Below are 23,398 nucleotides of genomic sequence, written 5' to 3'. Positions count from 1 at the left end.
TTACTGAATTTCTGTACAAGTTTGGGCAGTTTTGGAGTGGAGCCTTTTGTTTCCACATAATAGTATCGTATCATCTGCGAAGAGTGATAATTTGACTTCTTCTTTGCCGATTTGGATGCCTTTAATTTCCTTTTGTTGTCTGATTGCTGAGGCTAGGACCTCTAGTACTATGTTGAATAGCAGTGGTGATAATGGACATCCCTGCCGTGTTCTTGACCTTAGTGGAAAAGCTTTCATTTTATCTCCATTGAGAATGATATTTGTGGTGGATTTTTCATAGATGGCTTTGATAATACACTACACTTTGAAGAGTTTTAATCAGGAAGGGATGCTTCACTTTGTCAAATGCTTTTTCAGCATCTATTGAGAGTATCATATGTTTCTTGTTCTTTTTTTTTTTTATTTATTAATGTATTGTATCACATTGATTGCTTTGTGGATGTCGAACCAACCTTGCAGCATTTTCATAGATGGCTTTGATAATACACTACACTTTGAAGAGTTTTAATCAGGAAGGGATGCTTCACTTTGTCAAATGCTTTTTCAGCATCTATTGAGAGTATCATATGTTTCTTGTTCTTTTTTTTTTTTATTAATGTATCGTATCACATTGATTGCTTTGTGGATGTCGAACCAACCTTGCAGCCCAGGAATAAATCCCACTTGGTTGTGGAGAATGATCCTTTTAATGTACTGTTGGATCCTGTTGGCCAGTATTTTGGTGAGAATTTTTGTATCTGTGTTCATCAAGGATATTGGTCTGTAATTCTCTTTTTTGATGGGATCGGATCCTTGTCTGGTTTGGGGATCAAGGTGATGCTGGTCTCATAAAATGAGTTTGGAAGTTTTCCTTACATTTCTATTTTTTGGAACAGTTTCAGAAGAATAGGAATTAGTTCTTTTTTAAATGTTTGGTAGAATTCCTGGGAAGCCATCTGGCCCTGGACTTTTGTTTGTTTGGAGATTTTTGATGACTGTTTCAATCTCCTTACTGGTTATGGGTCTGTTCAGGTTTTCTATTTCTTCCTGGTTCAGTTGTGGTAGTTTATATGTCTCTAGAGAGAGATTCTTCCAGATTGTCGAATTTGTTGGCGTAGAGTTGCTCATAGTATGTTCTTATAATTTCTTTGCTGTTGGTTGTGATCACTCCTCTTTCATTCATGATTTTATTTATTTGAGTCCTTTCTCTTCTTTTTGATAAGTCTGGCCAGGGGTTTGTCAATATCATTAATTCTTCCAAAGAACCAGCTCCTAGTTTCATTGATTTTTTCTAATGTTGTTTTGGTTTCTGTTTCATTGATTTCTGCTCTGATGTTTATGTTTTCTCTTCTGCTGGGTTTAGGCTTTCTTTCTTTTTCTTTCTCCAGCTTCTTTGGGTGTAGGGTTAGGTTGTGTATTTGAGACCTTTCTTGTTTCTTGAGAAAGGCTTGTTCCGCTATATATTTTCCTCTCAGGACTGTCTTTGTTGTGTCCCACAGATTTTGAACCATTGTATTTTCATTATCATTTGTTTCCATGAATTTTTTCAATTCTTCTTTAATTTCCTGGTTGACCCATTCATTTTTTAGAAGGATGCTATTTAGTCTCCATGTATTTGGGTTCTTTCCAAATTTCCTCTTGTGATTGAGTTCTAGCTTCAGAGCATTGTGGTCTGAAAATATGCAGGGAATGATCCCAATCTTTTGATACCAATTGAGACCTGATTTATGACCCAGGATGTGGAGAATGATCCATGTGTTCTAGAGAAGAATGTGTATTCTGTTATCTTGAGATCGAATGTTCTGAATATATCTGTGATGTCCATCTGGTCCACTGTGTCATTTAAGACCTTTATTTCCTGCTTATTACCTGATTACCTTATTATTACCTTATTACCTTATTACCTTTTGCTTAGATGATCTGTCCATTTCAGTGAGGGGAGTGTTAAAGTCCCCTGCTATTATTGTATTATTGTTGATGTATTTCTTTGATTTTGTTATTAATTGGTTTATATAGTTGGCTGCTCCCATGTTAGGGGCATAGATATTTAAAATTGTTAGGTCTTCTTGTTGGACAGACTCTTTAGTATGATACAGTGTCCTTCTTCATCTCTTATTATAGTCTTTGGCCTAAAATCTAATTTATCTGATATAAGGATTGCCACCCCAGTTTTCTTCTGATGTCCATTAGCATGGTACATTGTTTTCCACCCCCTCACTTTAAGTCTGGAGGTGTCTTCAGGTCTAAAATGAGTTTCTTGTAGGCAGCATATTGATGGGTTTTGTTTTTTAAACCATTCTGATATTCTGTATCATTTGATTGGGGTCTTTAGCCCATTAACATTCAGGGTAACTATTGAGAGATATGAATTTAGTGTCATTGTATTGCCTGTAACGTGACTGTTACTGTATATTGTCTCTGTTTCTTTCTGATCTACTACTTTTAGGGTCTCTCTTTGCTTAGAGGACCCCTTTCAGTATTTCCTGTAGGGCTGGTTTGGTGTTTGCAAATTCTTTCAATTTTTGTTTGTCCTGGAAAATTTTTATCTCTCCTTCTATTTTCAATGATAGCCTAGCTGGATATAGTAACTCTTCGGTGCATGTTTTTCTCGTTTAGTGCTCTGAATATATCATGCCAGTTCTTTCTGGCCTGCCAGGTCTCTGTGGATAAGTCTGCTGCCAATCTAATGTTTTTACCCTTGTATGTTACAGAGTTCTTTTCCCAGACTGCTTTCAGGATTTTGTCTTTGTCGCTAATACTTGTAAATTTTACTATCAGGTGATGGGGTGTGGACCTATTTTTATTGATTTTAAGGGACGTTCTTTGCATCTCCTGGATTTCGATGCTTGTTCCCTTTGCCATATTAGGGAAATTCTCTAAATAATTCTCTCCAATATACCTTCTGCTCCCTTCTCTCTTTCATCTTCTGGAATCCCAATTATTCTAATGTTGTGTCATCTTATGGTGTCACTTATCTCTCGAATTCTCTCCTCATGGTCCAGTATTTGTTTGTCTCTCTTTTTTGCTCAGCTTCTTTATTCTCAGTCATTTGGTCTTCTATGTCACTAATTCTTTCTTCTGCCTCATTTATCCTAGCAGTAAGAGCTTCCATTTTTGATTGCACCTCATTAATAGCTTTTTTGATTTCAACTTGGTTAGATTTTAGTTCTTTTATTCCTCCAGAAAGGGCTTTTATCTCTCCGGAGAGGGTTTCCCTAATATCTTCCATACCTTTTTCGAGCCTGGCTATAACCTTGAGAATTGTCATTCTGAACTCTAGATCTGTCATATTACCAATGTCTGTATTGATTAGGTCCCCTGCCTTCAGTCCTGCCTCTTGTTCTTTTTTTTTTTTTTGGTGATTTTTTCTGCCTTGTCATTTTGTTCAGTTAAGATTTGCTTTCTCCTACCCTGGAATTCCGCTGTTCTCCTTGGTGAGTGAAGTTGGTCTTGGCTGGATTTCTTGTTGATCTTCTGGGGGAGAGGCCTGTTGTAGTGATTCTCAAGTGTCTTTGCTGGAGGCGGAATTGGCTAGCCCTTATCAGGGGCCATGCTAAGTCATACCCTTGGTTTGCTTTCGGGAGCTTTTGTTCCCTGAATACTTTCCGTAGAGTTCCAGAGGACTGGAATAAAAATGGTGGCCTCACAGTTCTGGCCCGGAGGAGCCGAGAGCTCGGGGTACCGCTCCTCAGTGTGCTCTCAGAGAAACGTGCCGAATTGCTCCCATCTCCCTGGCCTCTGGTCACGCTTGTAGAAAAGCGCTCAATCTATTGCGCTTGGGGAAAAGCACTCAGTCGCTTCCCTCTCCTTGGCCTCCAGCAGCGCACTAGGAGAAAAGTGCTCAGCCACTCTGTCTCGCTGGCTTCCGGCTGCGCTCCGAGCTCACCCAGTCTGTGCCTGGTTCAAGGTAACCCTGAGCTTAGAGCTCACTCAGCTTCCCCGCTCTAATACCTGCAAGCCTTGCGGCACTCAGACACCCCGTTCCTTCTGTGACCCCGTGGGATCTGGAGTTACACTGACCCTGCATGGGCTTCTCACCCCCTACCCCCCCTCCACCCCCTCTGGAGTGCTGTCCCTCAGTGGAGCTGACTTTTAAAAGTCCTGATTTTGCACTTGGTTGCTCCTCCACTTGCCAGGAGTCGGCCCCTCCCCCGCGGTCTATCTTCCCGTTGCTTGGGATTCACCTTTTCCCCGGTCCTACCTTTCAGAAAGTGATCGATTTTCTGTTGCTAGAATTGTTGTTCTTCTCTTCGCTTTCCCGTTGGATTTGTAGGTGTTCGCAATGGTTAGATAAGCTATCTAGCTGATCTCCTGGTACCTGATGTCGTCTCAGCCTGCTACTTCTCTGCCATCTTGACTCCTCTCCCCCTTTCATTATTTATTTTGCAGTACTTTCTTGATTGATATTTCCACATCAGTTATTGTGGGGTTCCCCTCCCCTGCCCTAGCTTGAAGAGGAGAAAACGGAAAAAACACATCCGGAAGCTGAAATTCTTCTGAAATTCTGGATTTTTCCTTTTATCATTACATAAGTGATTTTGTATTAACTTCAGAATATCACTTAATAATTTTCCCATTTATAATAGTTAATAAGGTAGTGGGATGTTAAATAATGGAACTCTTTAGTTCACTATTTTTTTTAACGAATTTTTTTATTTAATTGACATAGACACACCAGTGAGAGAGGGAACAGAAACAGGAGTGGGAGAGGAAGATGCAGGGTTTCCTTGGAGCAGGAAGCCTGATGTGGGGCTTGATCCCAGAACCCTGGGATCATGACCTGAGCGGAAGGCAGATGCTTAACGACTGGGCCACCTAGGCACCCCAGTTCACTATATTAATACAGTTACAGGATCCTACAGTCAATTACTGAAATAAGAGCTTGTTACAGATTCCTGACAAAACAATAATCTCTGATTAAGAAAGATGTATATTTTCATTAATAAGCGTATACAGTTTAACAAATTACATGTAAACACATTTTCAGTGGTTAAAGTGGGATACTAAATTTTAACATTGCAGATTAAAGGAACTTTGCAGTTTAACTCTTTCTGTTTTAAAGAGAAATAGAGTTTAAACTCCTTTAATATATAGGAACTACATGAAATTGTTTTAGTGGGATTTTTTTTTATTGTTACTTGATTTCTCTAGAATAACATTATTAGTAGTAATAACAGACATATTGTTCATGGTTTTATTTGTAACACTGTTTATAATGGGTTTTTCATACTATTCTATTATAAATTAAAGAACCAGATTTTCAGCTTTCTGTAATATTCTTTATTTATTAGGATATTATCTAATGAATACTTGATCCAGAATCCTTGATTCCGTTTATGAGTTCTGTGTGAGCCATACATCTATAATGATTTTGGGGTTTGGTTTTTTTTTTTTTTTTTTGCCCTTCGTCTAGTTTTATTAACAAAGGTTGTATCAGGTATATAGAAAAACGTCCAAAGGCTTATATTTTTTTCTAGATATTGGAATTGTTTAAATCCTTTTCAACTTCTTTTTTGAGTGTTTTCTTAAAAATTAAATTTCAGACCTCTTTGGTGCTGTGGTTATTTTTTGGCATATTAGCACACTTCCCATTTCTTATATGATCACTTTTTTTAATGTTTTTTGCCTTATTTTTCTTATTGGTTGTCTTATTAGTAATCATTTTGTAATTTTTCTGCTTTTAGTTTTTATTGTACATGATTTCATTTTAATTCTGTTTTTAGCTTTGTAAGTTACATGTTGCAAATTTCATATTTAGTTTCTTTAATAATAAATTTCTAAGTTGGTTTATACCATGTAGGTCTGTACCAAATTCCAGCAAGAGTGTTGGAGGGAGTGTTCCCCACACCACCACCACCATGCAGTTCTCAGACACTAGCTAGATGTCCTACCATTCAGATGAATTCTGACATTGTTTATCTGGAGATAGCATCAATTCTGTAGGTTAAGGGTTTAGTCCTACAAAACTATCCCCTGCCCTAACCACTTCAGGTGCCAGTCACAGGTCAAGGTTGTCATCTTTTCTTCTTACCAACCTGATGTAGATCAGAGGTTCCAATGATCCCCTCCTTTAGAGTGGCTCACAAAATGCAGAGAATCCTTTTACTTACTAGATTATCGGTTTGTTATAAAAAGGGTATAACTCAGGAACAGCCAGATGGGAGAGATGCATAGAGCAAAGAATGTTGGAAGGGGTATAGAATTAAATGTCTTCTCTGAGCATGCTATTCCATGTGTTCACCAACCCAGAAATTCTTTGAAATTTGTACTTTTGGGACTTTTGTGGAAGCTTTGAACACAGGTATGATCTGTCATCAACGCCATGTCCAGTTCTTCTCCCTTCTCAAGAGAATTAGATTGGGGCTGAAAAGTCCAAGCTTCTAATCTTGGTTTACTCTTTCAATAACCAGCGCTTATCCAGAACCTATCCACGAGTTTCCTCTTTAGACCAAAATACACTCCTACCAACCAGGAAATTACAAGGGTTTCAGTAGCCCTGTGTAGAAACCAGAATCAGAGAGATCAAATATTTGAACAAAAAATGCTTCTGGTGCTCTTAACACTGAGGAAATTACAAGTGTTTCAGGAGTAATAGGTGCCAGGAACCAGGGCTCAAGAATAATATAATTGTTGATTCACTCATAAATATCCCAAGTTTTCATCTACATTTTTCTTGGTCCCATTCTCTAGATTTGGTGATTTTTTTTTTTTCTTTAGAGAAAATTAACAGTATTTATGATCAATTCTCAACATTAATAATTGGATTATCAGTACTGATAGTGTTTATTTTTAATATATACCTTCTAAAGCAGGATGTATTCGTTATCTCTTGCTATGTAGAAAATTATTCCAGAACAGTTGCAACCAGTGGTGGTTTAAAACAACAAGCATTTATTTTCTCACAGGGTTTCTGTGGATCATGAATTCAGGAGCAGCTTGAATGTTTGTGGTTCTTCAGCTCTCATAAGGTTACAGGCAAGGCATTAGTTGGGTTGCAGTCACCTGAAAACTTTACAGGAGCTGAAGAATCTGCATCTAAACTAGTTTGCTTATGTGGTTGGCATGTTACTACTGGCTCTTGGTAAGAGGCCTCAGTTCCTTACCACATGAACCTCTTCATAGAGTTGCCTGACTATCCTCATTACGTGGTAAGTTGCTTCCCTCAGAACAGGAGGTCTAAGTGCAATCAAGGCCTCTCTCTTCAGAAGTCACACTCCATTGCTTTCACAATGTCCTCTGTTTACACTGGCCAGCTCTATAACGTGGTAGAGTATTACTTAAAGATACGAATACTAGAAGGTAAGAACCACTGAGAGCCATTTTGGAAGCTATTTAAAATAAAGTGGGATTACCAAGTTTTCTTTCAGGGTATAAGGAAAACCTTGCATTTTGAGTATGAGACCCCTTTTTATTAGTGCCAGAAAGTTATCTGGGGTACCATTTCCCTTCTCAGGTCTCAGTGCCTCTTCCAAGTATCTTCAGAAGAAGCTGCCACTTTATATAAAGAACTGTAGTTGTGGCCTTCAGTTGGGATAAACGGAACTGCTGCTGAATATCCCAAATTAGAGATTGGTAAAATTCTTTATCATTCATTTTCCTCATCTCTTTTATGATTGTTGTCCTACTACTTTAGATCTTATGGTTATTCTGGAGTTCTGAGAAAGCTTGGGTGTTATAGAAGTCTTTTAGAATTAGTGGGTTATAATGTCCTTTGTGTAGCCAGTGTGCTTTATATCTTACAGTTTTTCAACATTTTGGTAATCTCATCTTTTTAGTTTTCTTGATGGCATAGATTTGTTCTTTTTATTTTTTTCTGTAACATTGGTGACATTTTTGAAGGAAGTCAAGGTAAACTGACATGCTCAGTCAACTTTCTTATAAGAATTAGAAAATTAATTGGTCAAATATATTTGAACTTTTTTCAGGTAGAAGAATGAGTTAGTTCTCCCTGTAGCCAATTAATAGGACTGGTGCTTTTGTTTATTTTGGGGAGTTTTGTTTCAGTGAGGGTGGTTTTATTGTTGTTTTCCTTACTTTAGTTGTTAGAGAATAGCAATTTTTTCAGAACAGAGCATGGTGTTTACATAAGAGCTGTATAAAGAGAATGGTTTTTACATAAGAGCTGTATAAAGAATGGCATCAGTATAGGTAAGAGTATATTTGAACCTGTCTGTTCACAATTGATCATAAGTTAACCTTGGTTGGATGGGGGTGTTTTGCAGAGAAGGGTAGGTGTATTGCACCTGAGTACTTAACTTGAATCTGACTGTAACTGGATCTGTGTCTAAATTTGTGTCTCAGTGTTTTCATATGTGAAAATGAAGGAGTTAAGTTTGATGATCTAAAAATAAGTGAGTCTGTAACTTTAATAAAGACACTTGGTGAATAGCTATTTTGCAGTACAAAGAATAATGTAAGTTACTAAAAATTCTGGTTTGGAGTCTCAAAAAGATTAAGTTTTCCTATGTATTGTATAATACTGTATAAGAAAAAATTCAAAGTTGTCTTTTTAAAACAAAAACAAAATATATAAATATGTATATGTTATATATATGTTTTTGGCAATCTCTTCCTTTTAAAAAAATCCAACTATTTGTAGAGATCTTATTACAGTATAAATGTGCAAACAGATTTTTCAACTGTCACGGCAAAGTTATCTAAGCATGTTGGTGGAGAGGTAAGGGGTATTTATGCATTAGTATTATTAGACGCAATGGGAGAATATAATCTCAGCCCTACTACTCAGATTATAATGATTTGGTCTTCCTGTGTTTTCTGCATAAGTTGAAGAGTCTCATTAGAAACAACAAACTGTTCTTAAAGTTTTTAGGGTAAATTACGAGATTTCAGGTTCACATGGGATAATTTCTAAAAATTTTCGAACAGTTTCTTTCTAAGGCAGTATTTTCAGTTTTTTTCCTTCTAAAAGTAGTCTAATGAATGTTCGTTAATTGATACATTGGGGTTATAGCATATAATATTTATATTTATATGAATTCAACTGTGAGCATGTCCAGAGGAAAAAACTAAATAGTGGGAAGGAGTCTATTCATTATTATTCTTAAATAAACATATGCCCTGGAGTAACTTTATGAGTATAAAGTACACTCATATACTTTTCAAAATATATATATATATATATGTGCTCTCTTCTTACTCACTGACTTTAGTGCCCAGGCCTTAAATCTTGGGTCCTATGTATGATACCTTCCTCCACCCAAAAAAAAAAAAAAAATGCTGTTTTCATTGATTCACATCTTTGTTGCCTTTATATTGTTTGTCCACCCAAGTAAACACATTAGCTTTGAATCACAGCCTTCATTCCTCTTCCTGTTCAGCATATTTCTAGTCAAATTCCATGTGCTCAGAGACAACAGAGTACTGTTGGCTAGTACAACATTTAAGATGTAGTTATGAGATAAATCAGTGCGAGTGAAAAGATAACAAAACATTTCAAAAGATAAAAGGATTTCTAGATTATTTGCAAATGTGTGTTGAGAAATGAATATATTTTAATGTGTATTTTAAAGAAGTTCTCTCAATCTTTTTTATTGTTTTACACTAATACAAAATTGATACTTATGGACTACATCATGGGATATTTCATGGTGGATAGTTAGAAATCTTACAGTAACTTATAAATAAGTGCCTTTTTTTTTTTTACCTAAATCGAGTCATTAACGATTTTTCTATTGATATTGTTTATTTTGTTGACATTGATCCACTACTGTTAACTAAAAACAACTCTGTGGGCATATTCATTAATGCTGGGATTCTAATAGGTACTTTACAAGTAAATACATTTACTAAGAGATGTGTATTTGTATATATCCATGCACATATATGTATGTACATATGTGTATATATACAAGCATATGTGTGTGGGTATGACTCCATGTATATGTGTGCTTCCAAATTGGTATGTAGTATTGAAAACTAAGATGTAAGAAACTATTAGATATTATAAAATAACAATGAAGAAAATAGCGTGTCATTATATAATTGGACTAAAGATGCTTAAACTTTGGATTCATTGGATCTGAGTGAGTTTCTAAGTAAATTGTGTCCCTTTTATATTCACTGGGAACAAACAGAGAGAAAAAAAAGATTTTATACAGTTTTTGGGAGTTACTAGTTACTCCGCTGTGGACAAGTTTATCTAGCACTCATGTAAAAAAAAGCAATTACTTGGGATTACTGTTCAGCTCTGGGGAGCTCAAGGAAGCATCTCACCAGATACTCAGCCCCAACTTGACTTAACTAAAGCCACATAATTTTATAGACAACATTCCCACCTAATCTTTTTAGGAAGTACTAAGAATATGTTTGCTATAAACCCAGAATTTACACCTATTTTGCCCCTTATTTGTCCCACCTTCAGCCTTTTAATTCCATTTTAATCTTTCTCTTGCTACAGACACTCCAGCTGATGAGAGATAAATGTGGAAAGTAATTCTAGCTGACTGAAAAACAGCTTAAATATATTTTTACCTCAGTTTCATTTCAAAGAATAATAACAAAACGTGGAAACCACCCACGTGGTGGTTTAGATTTAGATTTGTCCTAAAATATCTTTCGTTTTACATTTTGACTGTTTATCCACTCATCATCATTTTTGTAACTGAAGAGAGGCAAAGTTCTAATGTTTTGTCCATTCTTACTGTTTTTCGAAAAATGTCAGCCATTCTGAGTTAGACATTAAGTAAACAGTAGTAGAATTTGTATTTTTGCTTTTACCTACTTTAAACAAAGGCATATAATATATAGTATATATATTTTTAATTATTACTATGTTATATTAGTCACCGTACAGTACATCATTAGTTTTTGATGTAGTGTTCCATGATTTATTGTTTGCATGTATCACTCAGTACTCCATGCAACACGTGCCCTCCTTAATAGCAGTCTCTGGGCTAACCTATCATCCCTCCATCCCCCTCCCCCCCTAAAACCCTTAGTTTGTTTCCCAGAGTTCATAGCCTCTCATGGTTCATCTTCCCCTATATATTCTTTTCTTTAGTTATCAGAGGGAGATCTTTTTTTATTTTACCAAAAGTTCTTATCATGAAGTCATACTCCTCTGTGCTGGAACTTTAGGGTTTTGTCCAAAAGAGGGCTTTTGAAAAAATAGTGATAATTTGTATGTTCTTCATTTTCAATCTCATCCACCAGTTTTACACAAATTTTGTAGGAATTCTATTAGTAAATTTCATCTTTTCTCATGTAAATTATTGATTTTCCAAACTGATTGGAAAGTTTTTATATTTTTAACAAATGGACATAATAAAGCCTATTTATGTTTTTTATAGGAATATATGTTATAAAGTCCTCTTTGTAAGTTTTAAGTGCCTACGCATGAGAATTTTTTATAGGTAACACATCATTTTCAACACAAAATTAGAGATAAAAATGTTTTCAAAATGCTCTCCCTAGCACAAGTTTCTTTCAAAAATTAGTTTCTTCCCTACCTTTATTTTAAAATTCTTCATAGAGAATTTTTGTTCTTTCTTCTTTCTTTCTTTCTTTGCTAAAGCAATATGCTTTGGACAGACAGCCACTTTTCACTCCAGGAAGAATCCACAATTTTTTGGAATGTTTGAATCATTTCACTTTCTTTTAAAACGTCATAATGCCTTTAAGTTCAAGGTAGCTAAATTCATTAATTCCACCCAACTGGGCCCATAAGCCTGTGTTATATAGTAATAAGCTGAATATGAATAAACATGTGATGGTGCCACTTGTAATTCCTTTTGTTTACTTACCTCCCACTCTTTACCTTAGGGCTCTCAGGTTGCTATTAGTGACATGACTTGACTTGCTAATAGAGAGATCACATGAAGATACTAATGTCAATTTATATGTTAAATATTATCTAAGTTTAATGTAATTCTAATTTTTTAGGTAAATATTTTAAGTAAATGCCTTGAAATGCTTGTTTTACCTGACAGGATTATTTTGCACCAACTAGTTTGGAGCTTGTTCATCTGTATGTAGGGCAGGAAAAATTCTTTGTTGTACCTTTGACCTACTTGGACAACTTCAAGTAAATGAGACATATTCTCACCTGTTTTCTCTTGTAAATGCTTTCTTTTCGTTTCTTTGGTTTACAGTTTCTGTTAATATTACTATTATGGGCTTCATTAATTTTTTTTCTTCTTACAGTTCTTGCAGACTCTTCCCTTGAAATAGAAGTATTGGTCCTTGAACAACATGAGGATTGGGACATACTTTTTTGTGTATGTCTTGATATTTTCTACTTAAAAACTGTCATTTGATACTAATAATTTAGTAGCTCTGGAAGTCACATTTTCCCATTCTGCAGGGTTTGTTGCTTTTTTGTTTTTGTTTATTATTTTACTTTTTAAATTGTTGTTGTCTGTTTCTATGCCAAAGATCAGCCTGAGGTATAAAATTAAAGTCTCTCAGGTGTATGTGAACCTGTACCTTCCCCTGGGCGTGCATCATGACTTTTTAATTCTCATTTTATGCAGTTTCTTTTGAATATCCTAATCTGTAATCTCTGGCTCCCAAAAAGAGGAAGAGTAATGGCACCTAGGTGGCTCAGTCGGTTAATTCGCAGACTCTTAGGCTCAGGTAATGATCTCAGGGCTGTGAGATCAAGCCCCATGTAGGATTCAGCACTGGGTTCAGCGCTCTGTGTGGAACCTTCATAAGATTTTTTCTCCCTCTGACATCTTCACCCCCCGACCTCCCCGCCCCTACCCCTGCACGCCCAAAAGCACATTATCTCAAAAAAAGAAAAAAGAAAAGAAAAGGAAAAAAATGAAGAGTAAATGAAGGGAGGGAAAAGGGGCATTGGCCTTTTAAATCCCATGAAAGTTATGTCTCAGGAGGAAGAGGGACTTCAACAGTAAGAGGAAATAGACTCCTATAGCAGCAATGGCCATGGTCGCCAAACTGTGGAAAGAACCAAGATGTCCTTCAACGGACGAATGAATAAGGAAGATGTGGTCCATATACACTATGGAGTATTATGCCTCCATCAGAAAGGATGAATACCCAACTTTTGTAGCAACATGGACGGGACTGGAAGGGATTATGCTGAGCGAAATAAGTCAAGCAGAGAGAGTCAATTATCATATAGTTTCACTTATTTGTGGAGCATAACAAGTAACATGGAGGACATGGGGAGATGGAGAGGAGAAGGGAGCTGAGGGAAATTGGAAGGGGAGGTGAACCATGAGAGACTATGGACCCTGAAAAACAACCTGAGGGTTTTGAAGGGGCGGGGGGGGGTGGGAGATTGGGGGAACCAGGTGGTGGATATTGGGGTGGGCACGTATTGCATGGAGCACTGGGTGTGGTATGAAAACAATGAATACTGTTACGCTGAAAAGAAATTTAAAAAAAAATTAACTAAAAAAAAAAAAAAGGAAATGGACTAACAATGGCAACCTGTCTGTTAATGTTTCTCTGAGATAAGAAGCCACAATCAGCACAAATCCTTGACATTTGGATCCTGTAGGATCCCTTTTACCCATTCTGTCACCACAAGCTGTGTGCAAAATCCTCCAGTAACAGGTTGATGGCTGCCTCCCATTGGACATGGTAGTGGGGGATGGGTGCTGCTACTGAGCAAAGAGCTGAAAAGAACCAAAATTAATGGCAGTTTGCTTTCCAAGCCTTCCTCTGGATATTACAAACCTTAAAGAAACTCTAGAGTTCCGAAATAGTTTTATCACATTCTGTCCTGTACAATTGCTTTCTGGTGGATATAGATTCGTGATGCTTCCTACTTTCCATAATCCATCTTTCTGTAATCCCTCTAAGACATTTCTTTTTTGTTTGTTTTACTAGATATTGCAAGGACAGGGATTATCTGATTTCCTTTTGCTCAGTGATTCTTCTCTACACGTCTCCTTACTGACTTTCCAAAGTTCATATTATAAACATGTATTGCTTTCTGATGTTAAAAAAAAGTTTATTATTTTAAAAATACAGATGTTTATTAACATAAATTTTACAGGTACACATTTGGATTGTTAGTCTGGAACATCTGGGATACTGACAGTTTTCTTTCAGAATGCATTCATCTGGTATTTTTATTCCCTTAAAGAGAAGTCCACTAATAATTTTGATGCTCCTTTGGTGTTTACAGGGTGTTTTGGTGTTTTTTCACACCACTTCAGACTAAAAGAACACTGCATTGGGTATCACTGAAGGCAACAGCTGCTGCTTATATGTAAGTTATATGATCTTGGCAGGTTTTTAAAAATCTCTACCTAATTTCTGCTCTTATAAAAAGTAGCCTATGTGTTCTTTAAAGCCCTTTTCTTTACTAAATCTGTGAGTTTATCCCTTGTTTTATACTTCTACTGTCTTTTCTATTTATATCCTTTCTTTCGTATATCCTTTCTTTTATATTTATATATCTTATTTCCAGCCAGACTTTAAGCTTTTGATGATAGAGGCCAACTTTAATATTCATCTTTCCCATAGTGATTTTCCCAAGGCCTTGTAATGAATACTGATTCACTAAATAGTTTGTTTAGTTGGGCATCTGGGTGACTTAGTTGGTTAAGGGACTGCCTTCAGCTCAGGTCATGATCCTAGAGTCCTGGGATCGAGTGCCGCATCAGGCTCTTTGCTTAGCAGGGAGTCTGCTTCTCCCTTTGACCCTCCCCATCTCCTGCTCATGCTCTTGCGCTCTCTCTCAAATAAATAAAATTAAAAAAAAAAATAGTAATTTGTTTAATTGAATTGATTGAGAATCCTTGTTATCAGCTTTGTGCTCCTTGGTTTTCTCACTATCATACAAGGAGGCATTTCTACATTTATTTTATATAAATAAATATTTAATCTTTTTATAGATTGCATTTATCTTCTCTTTTATTTGTAATGTCATTCCTAGTAACAATTAGTGTATAATGTGCTGAAACTATTCCTTTAAAAACAATGTCTGGAAACTGAAGCCATAAACTCATTTATATGTATACACAGACACACACATATATTGTCATCCATACAGATAGACGTATGGAAATTCACACATATACACATGGAAATTGGAAAATATTCCAAATAGGAATATTTGTTGTATAGCTGTCTTATTTATTGGGCCAAATTAGTCATGAGATATTATCACCATATAATATCACCAAAAAATTTATATCTAGTTGACACAGCCGACAAGTTGAGTGCCTAAAATTTGTGGCATGAAAGGACTTACAAATGATTTGAAACAACAGTATTATTTTGGTGAAGCCGTATGTTTTTTTACTTTAAAACAATTATTAATTCAATAATTTATTGAGCTGTTTATTCTCAGGTGTAGGGGGTGGTTATCCAAAGCAAGTATCAGGGTGCCTGGTTGGCTTATTTGGTTAAGTGTCTGCCTTCAGCTCGGGTCATGATCCCAGGGTCCTGCTTCTCCCTCTCCCTCTGGCCCCCTAGTCATGCTTGCCTGTGCTCTCTCTGTTTCTGTAGTGCTTTCTCTCACAAATAAATAAGTAAAAATCTTAAAACAAACAAACAAAAAACCCAAAGCCAGTGTCATAATCTCTGCCTTTGTAAGATTTGATAATTCTAGATTCTTTAGGACAGTGATATTCAAAATCAGGTTTTATCTTATAATGTAGATGTTGTCTCCTGTTGCTAATCAGCAAGCTGAGAGATACTTTGTCAATTGTCTAGACTTAAAACAGTACCTGACTTTTGTTCAGGTTAGTGGTATATACGTACATCTATATACACACATACCACTATACATTATACAAGTGTGTGTGTATATAATATATACATATACATTATATGTGTGTGTATATAGATATAGATATATAAAATGGAATATTACTCAGCCACTAAAAAGAACAAGATCTTGTTATTTGCCACAACATATATAGACCTAGAGGGCTTTATAGTAAGTGAAATCCAAGAAAGAAAAATACCAAATGGTTTCACTTATATGTAGAATCAAAACAAAATAAATGAATAAAAACAACAACAACAAACAGAAACAGACCAAGAAATACAGAAAAACTGATGGTTGCCACAAGGGGAAGGGTGTGGGAAGATGGATAAAATGGGTGAAGGGGAGTAGAAGGTATAGGCTTCCAGTTGTGGAATGTGTAAGTCACAGAGGTGAAAGGTATAGTGTAGAGAGTATAGTCAGTGGTATAGTAATAGTGTATGGTGACAGATGGTAGCTACACTTGTGAGCAGAGCGTAGTATATAAACTTATTAAATCACTATGTTTTATACTTGGAACTAATGTAATATAATATTACTATATTTTACACTTGGAACTAATGTAATATACCAACTATAGTTCAATTAAAAAAAAATCTGATTTGAGGGGCTGTCCAGGGAGTCTATTCATCATGTTGATTGTCCCTGGATGGTTTGGTGTTTTGTTAGTCTGAAAGACAGTGATTAGAACCAGCCTCAGGTGAAGAGGTTAAGTTGGCTGTACATACCAGATAGATTTTTGTTTACCATTCCCAGGGTGGGGAAACACCTGACACCTGGTTGGATATTGAGCTCTATTTGGAATTACATTATTAGTGTCATTTGTTTCTTTTCTAGTTATTTATTTATTTATTTATTTATTTTTACAATTTAAGAGGTTTTTCTAAATAATCACTTTTATTGTTGGCTAGAGTTAATTTAAAATATATGATATAGGCACACCTAGGTGCCTCAGTAGGTTAAGGGTCTGCCTTTGACTCAGGTCATGATCCCAGGGTACTGGGATTGAGCCCCATGTGGGACTCCCTGCTCAGCAGGGACTCTGCCTCTCACTCTCACTCTCCTCTGTGCTTGCTCTCTCTCTCTCTTTCTGTCTCTCTCTCAAATAAATAAATTAAAAAATAAAATACATAATGTAGAGACAGTGAAGAATATAGATAGTGGTTCTGAGTGAGGTTTGGTGTTAGGAAGTCACTATGAGAAAACAGGAGCTGTAAGTGGTTGAAATCTCAGGAGCAGTAAAGGACTTGCTTCATAAAATTTAGGAATTAATCAACATGTAGTTTTTAGAAAGCATACAAATGGGTGATTATTGTGATAAATAAGCCACCTCGTTTGGTAAGTGAAAACTGAAGGTACACGATTGTGTCTTAAATTCATTCACTTAGTTATCCTGCTTTGGTTAACATCTTCTTAAGAAGCCTGAAATTCCAAATATAAGTATGCTAAGTAGTGGTCAATGAATATATTTTAGTATTTCCCTTTTAACATTTCTTCTTCAATTATAAGAATGTGAGTTGTAGAATTCATTGAAAATGTATGAGCAGGCAGCTTCATGTGCCATATATCTATAATTCCTGTCATTTTAGTCTTTTGCAACACAGAAACAAATTTTCAATGGCCAGTACCTTTCTGCTTTACAATTTGGAAGTTCTCTAGAATTGATGTAGTGAGAATCTTCCCACCCTATATATGTATCTAACTTTATGTGTGTCTTGTAACTCAGCAGAATGACCTAAGGCAGAAAAGTCAGAACCATATTGCAACTCATTTGAGCCAATAGTATAGAACTGTGGTTCCTGAGACCTGGTAGTACAGCAGGTCAATCAGAGAACATTCTGTAGATCACAGATTTATGACTAAGACACAGAAATAATATTTTAGAAGAATTTTCCCAGGCAAATATGTTATTTGGGAAACTTACATTGAGTAAAGCGAATAACAGTTTCTTTGTGTGTGTTTCTAATTATAGTTTAATGTTACCCTTGTGTCCAAAATTTCATCAATGCTGGCAGATTTTCCTTTTCCTTTTAAAATAAAAAGTTTAGCGATTTGTGAGCTTGTACTCTTTATGAGGAAGAATGCTTTCATTGGGCCTACCATGTTTCATTGGATGTACCACATTACAGATATGTCACTGGATGCAGTGGGTTGTAAGAAATTATACAGCAGAATCTCATCATAGGTGAGTTGAAATCTAACTGCCCTAAATTTGACTCCACTGTACTGCATAGTTCTAAAGAATGTTAACAGTGTAATTACGAGAATAATGGTTAACATTTAGATTTTTTTTATTTTTTATTTTATTTAAAGATTTTATTTATTTATTTGACAGGGAGATATCACAAGTAGGCAGAGAGGCAGGCAGAGAGAGAAGGGGAAGCAGGCTTCCTGCTGAACAGAGAGCGCAATGTGGGGCTTGTTCCCAGGACTTTGGGACCATGACCCAAGCTGAAGGCAGAGGCTTTAACCCACTGAGCCACCCAGGTGCCCGGAGCCAGCTGATTTTTAAAGTCCCAGGGAGACACTTAATCAACTGAGCCACCCAAGCCTGTGCATTTTGTTTTTTTTACTTAAAAAAATTTTTTAAGGGGCACCTTTTTCAGGTTTTATAAAAAGAACTCTTTTGTCATTTACCAGGAACTCTATAGGCATGTTTTATGACACAAATCCAGTTTTTTTCCAACTTTTCATATTAGAGTAATAATTTATAGCAGAAAGAATTTCTGTACCTTTAAATTCAGGTCTGTTGGCCTGGGATTTAATTATTATTTTTTTTAATGTGAGTTCATCCATTTTGCTCATGTCTTTCTAAATATTACTTGTTCTTTGCCACCGACCACCCACTTGGCATCACAGTAACTGACACAGCTTGTCCAACAATGCCATGCCATTAGTGCTTTTTTCATCTTATGATTGGAATTGGGAGACTAATCTTCAGTTAGCACCATTAGTTAGCTGGCTTTAACAGAGCAAATGTTTGTCCTCATCTTCTGAATCAAGCACATCTTTTTTGTTCCTTTTTTTTTTTTTTTTTAAGGATTTTTTTTTTTTTTTAAGATTTTATTTATTTATCAGAGAGAGAGTGGGAGAGAGCGAGCACAGGCAGACAGAATGGCAGGCAGAGACAGAGGGAGAAGCAGGCTCCCCGCTGAGCAAGGAGCCCGATGTGGGACTCCATCCCAGGACTCTGGGATCATGACCTGAGCCGAAGGCAGCTGCTTAACCAACTGAGCCACCCAGGCGTCCCTTTTTTGTTCTTTTTATATTAGGCACCTTTCATGTGATTTGACACCACTTTGAGATAACTATTTTCTAAAGTTATCTATTTTAGGTAACTATTTTAGGTACTAATTTTTGCTTTTGCTTAATTTTTTTTTTAAGTCTAGGGATTTTAATTATTCCCAAGAAATATTGATGAATCAAAATCTGTTCATATAAACATTGTTTTCTGTGCTGTTAAAACACATATATCAAAACAATTTAATAATTCTTTGCAGGAAAGAAGATTTTTGTTGTTGTTGTTGTTGTTGTTGTTGTTGTTTGATCAGGGGATGACATATAACTATAAAACATCCAGGCTAGTGTTTCTTTCTTTATTTCACTCTTTTGTTTTACAAGTTTTTTAGAGTTTTTTTTAAACAATTTTATTTATTTCTTAGAGAGGGTGAAAGAACACAAGCAGGGGGAGCAGCAGAGAGAGGAGAAGCAGCTCCTCACTGAGCAGGGAGCCCCATATGAGGCTCCATCCCAGGACTCCCGGATCATGACCTGAGCCGAAGGCAGACAGTTAAACAACTGATCCACATAGACGCCCCGTTTAAGGAGTTTATATGACTATCCTCTGAAGGCTCTCCGAATTATCAGATGATAGGACAAAACCTTTATTACTTTTATGTAACTGGAGAAAGAAAAACTTTTCTGACTTTTTAATTCCGCTTGTGGCTAACACTCTATGATGTTTTCTAATAGGTAGCCTTTTAGCTTATTTTATTTACCATAATGAAAGTCCTTTGGCTTCATGGTATCTTTTTTGTGCCAAATTCTCCTGTTTTGGTGATCCTTACATACTGTTTACCTCAGTATAATCCTTAGATACTGTTTACCTTTAGGTTTAGCTTGGATTGAAGAGATGGTATCTATACCAATGGATTTCTTTATCTTCTGTGGTATCTTAACAGTTTTATGAGGTTTGGTGTGGAATGAAAAGTAATTGACAATTTTCTCAGTAGCTGGTGTAGTATGGTTCTGGGACTGGCAGTAGGAGCATCATCTGGGAATTTATCAGAAATGCAAATTGTCAATTGCTACCTTAAACCTATTAAATCAGAAACTCGGGGTATGTTGCCAAGCAATCATCATCTCTTCCAGGTGTTGAATGGCTTCTTACCATTAGTAATTTGGAGTCTTTGAGATCCATGTAACTGTAGATTGATCCACCCATCATTTCTTTTTATTACCAATATTTGAAACTATTTTTTATATTGATGAGAACTCAATGAATGTATAACATTGAAGTATTCTCTCATAATTCTGAAGTTCTTCAGTTGAATTCACACTTGGTATTTATTGCATTGTCAAAGAAGTACTGTCAAAGAAATTACTTGTTTACAAGAATCTGTGCTTTTGCTATCTCCACTTCCCCATCCTCCTCTTGGTTCTTCTCTCCAATGTAAAATGATAAAGGGTATTGCTGTGCGTGGGATTTGACAGCACTGCATATCAGGTAAATCACTTAATTTAACCCCCACAATACCCATGAATTAGTTAATAGTTTTATCTCAGATTTTGCAGAGAAGAAAACTGGAGCTTAGGAAAGTGAAGGTGACTCCGTAGAACAAGAACCCAAATCTGGGCCCTGCTGATAACAAAGCTCTTAAATATAGTAGTACTATCAGTCTTATTTCTCTAGTTGTGCTTTTCCTTACTCTTTAAGAATTTGCATTTATCTTAAACTTGATGTACAGGTTTTTTTTTTTCCTGGGCTTTTTACAGTCCTGATTTGAATTTTTTTTTGTTTTAATTTCATCACTTGTGACTTTCTAAAAAACTAAAACTTTCTAGAAAAATTTTGGTGTCTTTATCTTCACTTCCTTTGCTTTTACTTTTTTCTGGTTTAATTTAAAAAACGAAAACCTTTTCATATATTCAGTTAAAGATGTAGAGTCTGTATTCCCAGCTTTTTCAGACATGCTAAAATGCCTCTGGTAATTTCAAGTTTGAAGTAAGTAGGGAGACTATTCCAATCATGGCAGAATTATGTTAGAAGTAGAAGTGTAGATATTGACTAGTAATTTTAATATTATTTGAAATATTCCTCTTAAACCCCATGCCTTAATTGTAGGCAGCAAGTAAAAGATGAAATATACTACTCTAATTCCAGAAAGGAGAATATATTACTAATCATTTTTAATGTGTTGGTAGCAAGCATAGACCTTTTTTCACAGTTAGGGTATTTTAAGCCACAGTGAGGATATCATTTCATGTTGTTAAATGGGTCCCCCCCCATGCAACTTTTATTTAAGGGGAGAAATAATAAAAAAATAATAAATTAAAAAATGGTTAATATAAAGATTCTTAAAGTTGCTTGCATAGACATTAGGCTCCTAGAAGGTGCCCAAAGACAGCTGAGAAGACTGCTTTTCTCCTAAGAAAAAATATTCTTAAAGAATAAACCAGTTGAATACTCTGTTCTTAAGTTCCAATTTCGGATCTTGGAACCAGAAGTCCTTTGGACTTTGGGCCCTAGCTACATGGCTTATACAGTTAGGGGGAGACAGATATGCTTGCCCTCAATCTGTCAAAGCCTTGCTCAGATGCTATCCTGTTAGCATTTCCAGAGAAGAATAAAACAGCATTCCAATGGTTGGCATCTAATTGTCAGTATGTAAAATTAATAAATGTGAGTTAATGAGTTATTAAATGAGTTAAATACAAAGTACGTGTAACAGTTCCTGGTATATAAGCAAACAGTGCTTAAGTTCTTATTACCCGACTAGTAAAGATTGCTACTGGAAATCAGTGCTAAGACAATTAGATCTTGGGGTGCCTGGGTGGCTCAGTCGGTTAAGTGGCTGCCTTCACTCAGGTCATGATCCCAAGATCCAGGGATCCAGCCCTGCATCCGTGCTCAGGGGTGGGCCTGCTTCTCCCTCTCTCTATGCCTGCTACTATGCCTACTTGTGCTGTCTATTTCTGTCAAATAAATAAATAAAATCTTAAAAAAAAAAAAAACAGAAAAAAGAAAAGAAAATTAGATCTTTTAGCGAAATGTTATCTGTGGCTATATTGCCATAAAGACTTACAAATTTTTCTTTATTTTATTAGTATATATATTTTCCATTCACATCATAATTGCCAATTTTGTTTTGGATATTGTGCTAAAATACTCAGAATTTTAATGGTTTGGGGATATTGGTAGTTAAGTGGACAGTCTTTTTAATATAATTTGATTATGGATGAAGAGAAATAAAGCAATTATAGAAGTTCATGGAAGAGGCATTTTACCTACCAATTAAAGACAGTGTATGTACGATGAGTAGAGCAGGAAAGCCAAGGCTTTCTGGAAGGTTATGATCCTGTGGGATGGATGGAGAGGGAAACATTCCGTATAAGGAAGCATATAGTTTTAAGGAAAGAAAAATAGTTAAGGGAGGGAATAGTAGATTGAAGCGAAAGGTAGAAAGAAGTTAGTTGTCTGTAAGAGCCATATACCATGTGGTATGGAATGTCAAATAAGCCAAACTTAGAGAACTGTTCAGATTTTTTTCAGTTTTACTGAGAAATAATTTACATACAGCACAATAGTTTGATTTATATATATTGTGAATGATTACCAAAAGAGATTGAGGTGAGTTTTTGAAGTTGGAGAAATTGGAATTTTCATGTTTTAAAAGTTGTGTTTATTTTGATTCTGTAATACTAAATTCTTAATCTCTTCAAGCCTGTAATGTTTTTATATTCATGCTTTTTTTTTTTTAAGGATTTCAGTTTGTTAAAATGAGCAGTCGCAAATCTAAGAGTAACAACTTAATACATGCAGAGTACCTTTCACAGGTTAGTATATATTTTCATTAACCTCAAAGTCTATTATCAATCAAAACTGATCAGAGAAATAATTATCTTCTTAATTTGAATTCTTTCCTTAACACTTATGAAACACTTTACATTTTCAAGGAGAGACTCTACACTACTTTCATGCTTTTTAAGGCTTTAGACAGTTGGAATCCCAACTTCACTCCTGTCTTCCCAAATGTGTCCTAATTTCAGTTTACTTCAGAGTTTTCTACTACTTCTGTTAAATTTATTCCTATTTTATTTCTTGTGATTATTGTGTTATAAATGGAATTGTTTTAACTTTTTTATTTGTTCATTGCTAGCATATCTAAATGCAATTGATTTTTATATATTAATCTGTATCCTACAACCTGACCAGACTTACTAGTTCTCATAGTTTTTATTTTTTTATATAAGATCATGTCATCGGCAAACATAGTTTAACTTTCTTCTCATTATGGTGACTTTATTATTTTTGTTTTAATTTTCTAATTGCCCTGGCTGGAACTTTCAGTACAATATTGAGTAACAACTGAAAAGCAGACATTCTTGTTTTGTTTTTGATTTGGGGGAAACACATTCAGTCTTTTACCATTGAAGTGATGTTAGATAGAGGTTTTTATAGATGTCCTTTATTGGGGTGAGGGTGTGTTG

The 23,398-nt window shown here is 35.7% G+C and overlaps 1 protein-coding gene across 14 annotated transcripts in view; it reads left to right on the top strand.

Annotated features, from left to right (window-relative positions):
* The window catches only part of ORC4 (origin recognition complex subunit 4), an 85,575-nt gene that overhangs the window by 21,281 nt on the left and 40,896 nt on the right, over positions 1 to 23,398 (top strand). For 4 of the 14 annotated variants that reach the window (XM_045066549.1, XM_045066546.1, XM_004757869.3 and 1 more), the window contains 2 exons: positions 14,099 to 14,182; positions 22,671 to 22,744. In XM_045066549.1, coding sequence (XP_044922484.1) covers positions 22,688 to 22,744 — 57 coding nt within the window. In that variant the 5' untranslated portion in view covers positions 14,099 to 14,182; positions 22,671 to 22,687. Of the gene's footprint in view, positions 1 to 3,579; positions 3,887 to 12,141; positions 12,216 to 14,098; positions 14,183 to 17,817; positions 17,874 to 22,670; positions 22,745 to 23,398 lie in introns of those variants that run through there. The other 10 variants (XM_013059053.2, XM_013059052.2, XM_013059055.2 and 7 more) reach the window with 6 other exon arrangements.

The sequence above is a fragment of the Mustela putorius genome, unplaced genomic scaffold (genome assembly GCF_011764305.1).
Source record: "Mustela putorius furo isolate JIRA1106 unplaced genomic scaffold, ASM1176430v1.1 tig00003867_pilon_pilon_pilon, whole genome shotgun sequence".
NCBI lineage: Eukaryota > Metazoa > Chordata > Mammalia > Carnivora > Mustelidae > Mustela > Mustela putorius.
This window is presented reverse-complemented; position numbering and strand designations above follow the sequence as displayed.